Source organism: Schistocerca serialis, chromosome 1 (genome assembly GCF_023864345.2).
Source record: "Schistocerca serialis cubense isolate TAMUIC-IGC-003099 chromosome 1, iqSchSeri2.2, whole genome shotgun sequence".
Lineage (NCBI taxonomy): Eukaryota > Metazoa > Arthropoda > Insecta > Orthoptera > Acrididae > Schistocerca > Schistocerca serialis.
In genome coordinates, this window is record NC_064638.1 from 630,057,329 (window position 1) to 630,069,509 (window position 12,181).

The 12,181-nt window shown below is 39.9% G+C and overlaps 1 protein-coding gene across 10 annotated transcripts in view; it reads left to right on the top strand.

Moving 5' to 3' along the window:
• LOC126478532 (broad-complex core protein isoforms 1/2/3/4/5-like) overlaps nt 1–12,181 on the top strand; it is a 352,226-nt gene that overhangs the window by 55,034 nt on the left and 285,011 nt on the right. For all 10 annotated transcript variants that reach the window (XR_007587442.1, XM_050103717.1, XM_050103708.1 and 7 more), the window contains exons 2-3: nt 1,051–1,251; nt 1,337–1,516. Coding sequence is in view for 9 of the 10 variants with exons in the window: in XM_050103717.1 (XP_049959674.1) it covers nt 1,060–1,251; nt 1,337–1,516 (372 nt within the window). In the remaining variant the exon portion in view is untranslated. The remainder of the gene's footprint in view (nt 1–1,050; nt 1,252–1,336; nt 1,517–12,181) is intronic.

Sequence of the window (12,181 nt, forward strand, 5' to 3'; positions counted from 1 at the left end):
TTACTTGAAGACTACCTCCTGTGCTGATAGAAAAAATTACTCTTTTTTTCTGCCTTTCAGTACTTCTGTACCAATACTATTGTTGTGGAGGTGTAAGATTAGGTCTCTCTCACTCCCCACCTGCCCCCCTGTCCCCTCAGGGTAAGTATTATGCTTTGATGCTTTGCCTTTCAGCAGTAATAGCTAAGATGTTTTAAAATGCTTTAAATTTGGGCCTGCAAAGTTTTGATGCTTTTATTGAACAGTCTTCTCTTTTAGTCGAAAATCCAGCAATATGGACCTCTAACACCCAGTATGGAACAAAAGTTTGCTAGTCCTTAAATAAAAAGTGTCAGGAATCGTTGCTTGGTGCTAGTGTATATAATTTCTCATGACATGTAGTGCCTGCATGTGGCTTTCACTAAAATATAAATGTCATGTGACTAGGGCCTCCTGTCGGGTAGACTGTTCGCCAGGTGCAAGTCTTTCGATTTGACACCACTTCAGCGACTTGTGTGTCGATGGGGATGAAATGATGATGATTAGCACAACACAACACCCGGGCCCTTAGGACTGACATTCTGTTGCGCTGACCACTCAGCTACCGGGGGTTGATGGCTTTCGCTAACAGCTTACCTTATGACTTGAAAATGACTAGACTAGTAGATGATCGAAGTATTACAGACTTGTAAATCTTTGCTTTGAGCTAGCCTTAATGAGGTTTAAAATTTTCTAATCACTCTTTTGAAAGCAGTCGATGTTCTGATCATTCTGATCAACTTGTTATTCCTGTGTTATATGTCTTGTGTGTGTAGAGAGAGAGAGAGAGAGAGCATTTCATAAGACATTTACTGTCAGTGTGCTATTGTTCATTGTATAAGTGGTACGCAAGTACAAATCCACCCTTGAGTGTTACCTGCATTTGTTTTTTGCAGTTTGATGATGTGAAAAGATCCTTTGTGCAAGGGGGGGGGGGGGGACATTTTATAACTACCAATTTTATTATTACATATGCAGATTGTGAACAAAATATTTGAAATTTATATGTTCCTGTTTTTCCTTTGCTTGCAGATTACAGTCATGAGTGCAGTTGAAGCTGAACACTTTTCTCTTAGGTGGAATAATTTTCATAGCAATTTAGCTACTGGTTTCCATGCTCTGTTAGAAGAAGTTGACCTCGTTGATGTTACTATAGCTGCTGAGGGACAGTTTGTGCAGGCTCATAAGATAGTGCTGTCTGTTTCCAGCCCATATTTCAAAGAGCTATTTAAGGTAAGCCAAAGGCTAAAAATAATCTTTTTTCACTCTTTTTATGCTTATGAGAATCATTTTTACATTTTATATATGATTTTTTTAGGTCAATCCATGCAAACACCCAATAGTAATACTCAAAGATGTTTGCCACAAGGAATTAGTGGCAATACTACAGTTCATGTACCAAGGAGAGGTGAATGTGAGGCAAGAAGAACTGGGAGCTTTCTTGAAAACTGCGGAATTACTGCAGATCAAGGGACTCACTGGGAATGAACCACCTTCAGTAAGTGAATGACAGTATCAACCAAGCACATGAAGTTCAGGTGTTACAAATTCTATAACATTTTTAGATAAAATGTCTACTCAGCAAGTGGTGACAGGAGAAAACACATAAAAGCTTAAGAATATTTGCAAGCTTTCAGAGCCAGTGGCTCCTTCTGGCAGAAGGATTGATGGGGAAGGAGGGGGGATGACAGAAAAGGACTGGTGAGGTTTAGGAAGTGGGGGAGTTTGGGAAAGTCACCTGGAATCCTGGTTCTGGGTAGACTTACTGGATGGGATGAGAAGGAAAGAGTGATTGATGGGAACTGCATCAGATGAGATTTGAAAACCTGAGAGCTTAAAGGTGGAAGATTGGGTAGTAAGCAAGACAGAGATTACTGTAAAACATTGTGCAAGAGTAAATAAGAGCGGAAAGTTAAGTGCATTGTATATGGTAGAAGTCGTAGATGGAGAAAACAGACAGGTTCTATCATTCTGATGACTTAAAGTGTGAGTGTTGATCTGGGTTATATTGGCTTATTCCTCCAAACCACCTTCCACTTCTTTAAGAGGCGACTTACTTGGAATTTGCAGCCACTCTTCTTTACTGAATAGCCGGCTCCTGCAAATCCTCTTGACTACTACTCTGTCGAATAACACTAGACTCTTTCTACTTATGAAATAAGTAGGCATACAAACTTAACTTTTCGTCATCTAACGATGTATTTGATCTCCATACACAATAAAAAATTCACTTTCCTCATGAATATGTAACTTCCTGCAAGTCTCTCATACAGTCGGACATTAGAAACAAATTGAGTTATAGTTAACAGAAAGATGGCTTGTATACCAAGACCTTTCTTGACATGAATCATAAAATGAGTCTTGCCTCTAACAAAGTTGCGTCAAGAGTCTACAAGAGTACTTTTTCAACTGTTCTTGTTTTACTAATAATATGTAACTTCCTGCAAGTCTCTCATACAGTTGGACGTTAGAAACAAATTGAGTTATAGTTAACAGAAAGATGGCTTGTATACCAAGACCTTCCTTGACACGAATCATAAAATGAGTCTTGCCTCTAACAAAGTTGTGTGAAGAGTCTACAAGAGTAGTTTTTCAACTGTTCTTGTTTTACTAATAATATTCAGTGACACAACAAGCACAGAGCTGTGTATAAACTCCATGGTTCTTCCTTACACACTCACTAAAACATCTATGGATTGCCCGATAGGTACTTGTTGGTGCCGTCCGACCACCGCATCTACTTTCTTCCAGCGACTGATCTTAAACGTGCACACACAAACATGTGATGCACAGTAGATAGGATTCTACCATCCCACACTCATATCCAGAATATTGTGTGTTCGAGACGGTAGAAGGCTGAGTGCTTCTAGAATTTACACAGATATTCTCGAATCATTACAAGGTCAGAAAATAAAAGCTGTAGAAAAATAAAAGAGGCTGAAGAAAGGAATAGTTACTAGGAAGAAATGCTGAGACCTAAGAAACTAATGTAAATTAAGTCCAGGTGGGTGGTGAGAACCAAGGATATGTTGTAACATCAGTTCCCACCTGTGGTTTCTGAGAAATTGGTGTCTTTGGGAAGAATCCAGATGGCATGTCTTGTAAACAGGCACCGAGGCTGTGACTGCCATCTTGTACATCACACTCTGCAAAATGATATTGTGTGTTGCCAGTAAAAACCCTCTACCTGTGCCCATACATCCTAATCGCTAACTTGGTGGTAGTCATAAGGCCAAACAGTGTTTATGTAACTGATGTCACACAACGTGTCATATCGTAGGTGGCACTTCCTTTGATAGTGTGTGTTTTGCCAGTTGCAGTGCTGGTATAGATGATGGTTAGGAGGGTGCATAGGGGAAGTCTTATTTGGGGGGGGGGGGGGGGGGGAGGGGTCACAATAGTGGGAGCAGTAGGGTAGGGAAATAAATTCAGAAGGAGCCTAGGGTCTGATCAAGATGTTGTGGAGATTGGGGAGGGATTCATGAAAATCTATTGTAGGTGCTGCGCCTGAAATGATGGACAGAATAATCCTCATTTCAGGGTATGATGTTAGGAAGTCATAGCCTTGTGGAAGTAGGTCACCTTTTCATGGGTCACTTGGATGGGGCTTCAACCCCTGGTTTGGTTTAGATACTTTGATGACATATTTATCATATGCACTCAGATTGAGGCTGGCCTGTTATAATTTTTGGAATCTCTAACCATGTTCTCGCATCTTAATTTCACGTGATTCTATTCTGAATCCTATGCCATTTTTCTTGATGTTCACCTCATCCTCGCCAAGGGTCAGCTACGCAATTCTGTTCATATTAAACCTTCGGAAAAACAACAGTACTTACATTATGACAGTTGCTATCATTTACATGTCAAATGTTCCCTCTCATACGGCCTTGATGTTTCAGGAAAATGTATTTGTTCGGATGTAGACTCTTTGGCAGTATTCCACCATTCTCTTCTCATCCTTCGTTGGGTATAATTACCCTGCCAGCCTAGTTCAGAAGCAGGTTTCCTGGGCCATCGCACCCTATCCTGATACTGCTTATCACTCCAAAAAACACCTTAGGAGTACACTTCTCGTCTCTCAGTATTATCGTGGTCTTCATTGTATTAAACAGCTACTTCGATGAGGCTGAGACTTCCTAAAATCATGCCCAAAAATGAGATCCATTCTGCCTGATATTTTGCCCGCAGCACCTATAATAGCTTTTTGTTGACCCCCTTCACACAGTTCCCGCAATATCCTAGTCAGACACCATGCTCCTTCTGTACCCATTTACTTCCCGTATGGCTCCCACCCCTGTGACCATCCCCGCTGTAAGACTTGCCCTATGCATCCTCCTAACCACCACCCATACTAGCCCTGTAGCTGAAATAAACTGTCAGAGGGAGAGCAATTTGTGAAATGGTCATGTGCCACCTGTTATGTAAACAGTGTTTGGCCTTTTATGTTGGTATGACTGCCACCATAGTAACAGGTTAGGATGAATGGGCATAGGTATAGTTGTATGCTAGTAGCACACAATATCGTGTATTGTGTCATCCTGTAGTAGGTGGAGCATGCTCTATAACATGACAGTCACAACCTTGGTGCCTGTTTCACAACACATACTATCTGGATTCTTCCCACAGACACCAGTTTCTCAGAACTCCACAGGTGGGAACATGTGTCCCAATATCTCTTTGAATCTCGCCACCCACCTAGCCTTAATTTACATTAATTTCTATAGTCTCAGCATTTCTTTTCTATAAGCATTCCTTTCTTCACACCCTTTTATTTTTTTGTATCTTTACTTTTCCAAACTGTCTTCCCCCCACCCCACCTCTACCACAAACAATGTACTTAGCTTTCCCCTCTTATTAACTCTTGCACAATCTTTTGTCGGTAATCTATGCCTTGCATACTTCCTTGTCTTCCACTTTTTAAGTTCTCAGGTTTTCAAACCTTGTCCGGTGCAGTCTCCAACAATCGGTCTTTCTTTCTCATATTGTCCTGTGGACGTACCCCGACCTGGAATTTGGGGTGACTTTTCAGAATTCATCTCATTTCCTAAGCCTCGCCAGTCCTTTTGCTTCATCTTTCTTCCTTTCCCTTCAACCCTTCTGCCAGAAGGCTCCCAAAGCTTGCAAATTTCCATAACGTTTATTTGCTGCTGCTACTGGCACTTAGTGAATTGAGTTTTTATCTATCCAGTTATGTTATACTTTCTAAAATTGAATATTTTTGTTAATCTATTACATTTTTAGTTTTTTAGTTCTTGATGCTTATGTGCTCAACACTGAAAGCCAGCTAAATGTTGTCAGTATGCTACAGAAAGGTGAGAGTACTCTATGCAGTCAGGTGGTTGAGGTTTAGATTCCTTTTTCCACAGAAAAGGAGAAACATCTGCAGTATTAATTAACAATTGTCTCTCTTGCTCCATTAGCTGATACCAGTAAACCTCCAATTCTTTGAAGAATCGAACTACCTTGTAGAAAAAAAAAACTCTAGACTCTCACTAATCTGGCCATTCCTTGCACATGTGGGTGCCAGATTAGTGGCAGTCCCAGATTATTCAGAGTATCTGAAATTTATTTAAAAATGTAGGGGATAAACTTTATTAAATCCAAAAATACATTCATTTTTTTAAGAAAATTTTGTCCTTGAGTGTTTACATAAGTATACAGTAGTATCACTCACTGTGAAACATGTCTCGAATTTTTAAATGTCCCAACACTGATATGCAACAGCGGCATGCTTTATCATGGAAATGCTTTACAAGCATTACATCTGTACTGTATGTATCTGATTGTTGCATAATATACTCCAGGAAGACGCCCACAGCTTCAGCACCAGCAGTGTGAGACATCTTCATGCTCTCTCTTCCTATGTCCTTTTCGTCACTTCCATCAATATTTTAATACATACTTTTGATTATTTCTTTACTTGCTAAAGTTTGATCTGTCTCACAGTTTTTCTCATTCAGCCACTTATCAGTATCATCATCATCAGTTTCTCCTCCTCCTGAAAGTTGTGGATTGTGTCAGAGTACAGGGTGTCAGCAATTGATAATTCCGAATTGATTGGCTCATTACTGTCAATCAGTATTGGATCCAACTCACATCAATGCATGGTCACACTTTTCTCCAGCTCTTCATTATGATAGCACTTTCCACTTCAACCCATGCCTCATGTGCTTGGAAAACATCATCATATAAGTTGATTTCCTTCCAAGCCTTCAGCAGTGTCTTGGTATAGTCATCTTCACATTCCTTCAGCAAAGAGACAAGATGTGCATGTCAATAAAGATGTTTAATTGATTTCAAGATTCTCTGGTTCATGGATTGAATCAGGGCTGTCTCATTGGGCTGAAGAAAGAGTGCTTGTATACCATTGGACTTTAGAGTCACATTGGAAAGATGACCAGAGCATTGTCAGTAATGATAGCTTTCAGTAGAAGCTTTTTCTTTTTCAACTCCTATGTTACAGCAGGTAAGGATGTTTTATGAAACCACTGAGAGAATATTTCTTTGTCCATCCAGGCCTTCTTCTGAGCCCAATATTGGACTAATGGCATATTTATGTCACTTTATTGAAAACAACATGGATTTTGGGATTTCCTGATCACCATGAGCAGTAGTTTATGACTCCCATTTGCATTACAACACACCATTAAAGTGAAATATTCCTTCTGTTGCTTGTACCTATGACCTCCCTTCTCCTTCTTGGCAGCTAACATTTTTGAAGGAAGCATCTCATAAAAGAGTCAGGTTTCATCAGCATTGTATAAGGCATCAGCAGTTAAATCTTCTTCCTCTGTTATCTTCTGCATCTTATTTACAAACTCATGTGCATCTTTCTCGTTATCTGAGCAACTTCACACAGTGATTGTCAGCTGTCAAATGTCATGGCATTCTTTTTAGTTTGATAGCAATCCTCGCTTTCTGCAAACAAGTTACTATTGCCAAATCACTTGTTAAATGCAGATGCTTTTCCTTTATTATCAGGTCACTGACTGGAATTCCTTTACTGTGTTGTATGAACCATCTATAAACAGCTGTGTCCAGAACTTCATTCTTACTCGACATAACCTTCTGTTTTCCCATTTCATGATCCATTTGGGTTACATACTGCCGAAAAACATCTTCGTTTGTGGTGTCATAAGTAGTTGCTCTTACAACATTGTACTCAGCAACAATTGCTTTCTGCGAAGAGCCTCTGTTTAACTTATTTAAATTTCAGAGTTTCTGTATGAGGTCTAAGGTAACATGTTTCCTTTTAGAAGATATGGAACTGTAAAGAATGCCACAGTTTCAAATTTCTATAGCATTGTTTAAAACTGTAATTCACCAACAACATTGTTGCACATGATAACTCATTGCTGTACGCCACTTTGGATGTGGTCGGATTACCGAGAGGCCGGAGTACTGAGGGCCGGATTAGTGAGAGTTTAGTTTAGTTTCGAACGATTGATTACTTTACAAATGACTTAATGTGTTAAATATTTGATATTAAGTATATAAGTGAGAAAAACTTTAGAGAAGGTTTGAAATTTTGTTTAAACGTCATTGAAAGTTGCCAATTAATTATCAAACACTGGATGAGTTTAGCCTGGGTATTTTGCACTCCATTGTAAGAAACAGCTAGCTTTTCATTTACTTCAATGTTTATGATGGTATATCTCCTGGAAACTGTGTTGTACAATTATATAATTTTGCAGGTACTTTCAATGGTACTGTCCATAAAAAGTGTTGCAAATAGAATTTGTAGTAAGAAAGTACTAAATTAAATTGGCATACCTGATGTCGTAATTTCACTGCATGAACAGGGAAATTCACCATTTTGTGGAGGTGTTTCAGTGAGAAAAAGTTTTGTAAAGGTTTGAAATTGTGTAAGTTTTTATACAAGTCACTAAGTGCTCTCGTTCTCAAGTACTGGAAGGATGTGATCTGGGTTTTTGTGTGCTGTGGGTTATGCTGCCTTTAGACAAATACACAGTTTCTAACTGTGTTACTTGTGTTATTGTGTTAAACCATAACATAGGATTAAACCTCACAGTAAGTACCTGGGTCTAGGGGCAGCCGGCGCGGTAGCTCAGCATGGCTGCCCTCTATAATAAAAAAACTGAGTGGTTGGATCAATGATGAACTAGATCGGGTGTCATGGGACATCCGTCCTGAGCAAATACAATGAACAATAATGGAAAAAATTAGGGTGAAGGGGGGGGGGGGAGGTGGTGTCTTTAATTAGTAATCGAAATGTCCTCAGTCCCAGGTTCGAAACCTGTCATCACTTAAATTTTAGTTAATAATCAGTATTAGTGCCCGAAGACTTCTGGCATAAGATGTCCACATTCTGCCAAAGGCCTTGTCAAACAGGGCAGAGAAGTGGACAGAGGTTCAGGGCACTCTCTTGCCCTTGGGGTGGGAAATTACCCCTAAAGGCAGAAGAATCAGCAATGATCAACAGCATGAGGATGCAAAAGGCAATGGAAACCATTGCATTAAAGATGCGTAATGTATGTCCACAGAACATGGGGTCTGTAATTGAAAAAGTGTTATCATCATCTCTCCATTGGCAAAATATTCTGGATTAGTTCACCATCGGATCTCCAGTAGGGGGCTGCCAAGGAGGAGATGATCATGAGAAAATGATTGAATAACCAGCAAAAGGATAACATTCTACGAGTTGGGGCGTGAAGTAACAGAAGCTTGAACGGGGTAGGGAAGCTAGAAAATCTGGTAAGGGAAATGCAAAAGCTCAACCTAGATATAATAGGAATCAGTGAAGTGAAGTGGAAAGAAGACAAGAATTTCTGGCCAGATGAGTATATGGTAATATCAAAAGCAGCAGAAAATTGTATAATGGAAGTAGGATTTGTTACGAATAGGAAGTTACAGCAAAGAGCATTACTGTGAACAGTTCAGAGATATGGTTATTCTTATCAGAATTGACAGCAAACCATTGCTGACAATGATAGTTCAGGTATACATGCTGAAGTCATGAGCTGAAGATGAAGGGATAGAGTAAGTATATGAGGATAATGAAAGGGTAATACAGTATGTAAAGGGAGATGAAAATCTAATAATCACGGGGAACTGAAATGCCATTGTAGGGCAAGGAGTAGAAGAAAGATTACAGGAGAATGTGGTCTTGGGACAAGGAATAAGAGAGGAGAAAGACTAATTGAGATCTATAATAAATTTCAGCTAGCAATAGCAAATACTCTGTTCAAGAATCACAGAGGAGGAAGTAAACTTTGAAAAGGCCAGGGGATACGAGAAGATTTCAGTTAGATTACATCATGGTCAGACAGAGATTTCAAAATCAGATTCTGGATTGTAAGATATATCTAGAAGCAGATACCACCATGTAGTAGTGATGAAGAGTAGGCTGAAGTTTAAGAGATAAGTCAGGAAGAATCAGTATGCAAGCAAAGAAGTGGGATATGGAAGTACTACAGATTGATGAGATATGCTTGAAGTTCTGTAAGGCTATAGATACAGCAATAAGGAGTAGTTCAGTAGGCAACATAGTTAAAGAGGAATTGACATCTCTAGAAAGGACAATCATATACGTAGGTACAAAGAAGGTAACAGTGAAGAAACCATGGGTAACAGAAGAAATACTTCAGTTGACTGAGGAAAGAAGGAAGTACAAAAATGTTCCTGGAAATTCAAGAATACAGAAATACAAGTCAGTGAGGAATGAAATAAATAGGAAGTGCAGGAAGCTAAGATGAAATTGCTACATGAAAAATGAGAAGAAATCAAAAAAGAAATGATTGTTGGAAGGACTGACTCTGCATATGGGATAACCAAAACAACCTTCAGTTACATTAAAAGCAAGGGTGGCAGCATTAAGAGTGCAACAGGAATTCCACTGTTAAATGCAGAGTAGAGAGCAGATACGTGGAAAGAGTACTTCAAAGGCCTCTATGAAAGGAAAGATTTGTCTTATGTGATAGAAGAAGAAACAGGAGTCAATGTAGAAGAGATAGGGTATCCAACATTAGAATCAGAATTTAAAAGAGCTTTGGAGAACTTAAGGCCAAATAAGGCAGAAGAGATTGATAACGTTCCATCAGAATTTCTAAAACAACTATTCACGTTGGTGTGTAGAATGTATGAATCTGGTGACATACCATCTGACTTCCAGAAAAGTAAATAATATACAGAAGAATGGGAAAGAAATTTGTTAATGTCTTAGACGACAGTCAGTATGGCTTTAGGAGACAATTCTCACATTGCGGTTGATAACGGAAGCAAGACTAAAGAAAAATCAAGACATGTTCGTAGGATTTGTCGACCTGGAAAAAGCATTTGACAGTGTAAAATGGTGCAAGATGTTCGAAATTCTGAAAAAAATAGATGTAAGCTATGGGGAGAGATGGATAATATACAGTATGTACAAGAGTCAAGAAGGGAAATAAGAGTGTATGACCAAGAATGAAGTGCTCAAATTAAAAAGGGTGTAAGACAGGAATGTAGTTTTTCTTCCTACTGTTCAATCTGTATGTCAAAGAAGTGGGGATGGGTATAAGATGAAGGTTCAGGAGTGGGATTGAAATTCAGAGTGAAAGGTTGTCAACGATACGATTGACCGATGACATTGCTATCCTGAGTGAAAGTGGAGAATTACGTGATCTGCTGAATGGAATGGACAGTCTAATGAGCACAGAACATGGATTGAGAGTAAATTGAAGAAAGACAAAACTAATGAGAAGTAACAGAAATATGCAAAATTATACATAGATAAAACCACGAAGCGCTGGTAGATAGACAAAATAAAAAATAAAAAACACACACACACACAAATATCAAGCTTTCGCTTTCGCAACCCACGGTTCCCTCTTTCCTGATGAAGCAAGCGTGGGTTGCGAAAGCTTGATATTTGTGTGTGTGTTTTTTATTGTGTCTATCTGCCAGCGCTTTCTTGTTTGGTAAGTCACAGCATCTTTTTTTAAATCTAACTTTCACAACAAACTGTTGCCTCATCAGGAAAGAGGGAAGGAGAGGGAAAGACGAAAGGATGTGGGTTTTAAGGGAGAGGGTAAGTAGTCATTCCAATCTCGGGAGCGGAAAGACTTACCTTAGGGGGAAAAAAGGACAGGTATACACTCGCACACACACACATATCCATCCGCAGACACAAGCAGACATTTGTAAAGGCAAAGAGTTTGGGCAGAGATGTCAGTCGAGGCGGAAGTACAGAGGCAAAGGTGTTGTTGAATGACAGGTGAGGTATGAGCTTCTTGGTTCATCCCTATGAAATCCCCAACCACCTTCCCTACCCTCTGGCTCCTACCCTTGTAACCGCCCCTGGTGTAAAACCTGTCCCATGCACCGTCCCACCACCACCTACTCCAGTCCTGTAACCCGGAAGGTGTACACGATCAAAGGTAGAGCCACGTGTGAAAGCACCCACGTGATTTACCAACTGACCTGCCTACACTGTGAAGCTTTCTATGTGGGAATGACCGGCAACAGACTGACCATTCAAATGAATGGACACAGGCAGACAGTGTTTGTTGCTAATGAGGATCACCCTGTGGATAAACATTCCTTAGTGCATGGCCAGCACATCTTGGCACAGTGTTACACCGTCTGGGTTATCTAGATACTTCCCACTAACACCAACCTATCAGAACTCCGGAGATGGGAACTTGCCCTTCAATATATCCTCTCTTCCCACTACCCACCAGGCCTCAACCTCCGCTAATTTCAAGTTGCCACCACTCATACCTCACCTGTCATTCAACAACATCGTTGCCTCTGTACTTCCGCCTCGACTGACATCTCTGCCCAAACTCTTTGCCTTTACATATGTCTGCCTGTGTCTGTATATGTGCAGATGGATATGGGCGTGTGTGCGAGTGTATACCTATCCTCTTTTCCCCCTAAGGTAAGTCTTTCCGCTCCCGGGATTGGATTGACTCCTTACCCTCTCCCTTAAAACCAACATCCTTTTGTCTTTCCCTCTCCTTCCCTCTTTCCTGATGAAGCAACCGTGGGTTGCGAAAGCTTGAATTTTGTGTATGTGTTTGGGTTTGTTTGTGTGTCTATCAACATGCCAGTGCTTTCGTTTGGTATATGCCTCAACAAACACTGGCGTGTGAAAGATTAAATCACAGTTTTAAACAAATTAGAAAAATTTACAATAGCTAACAGTTTTTGTAGGAAAAAC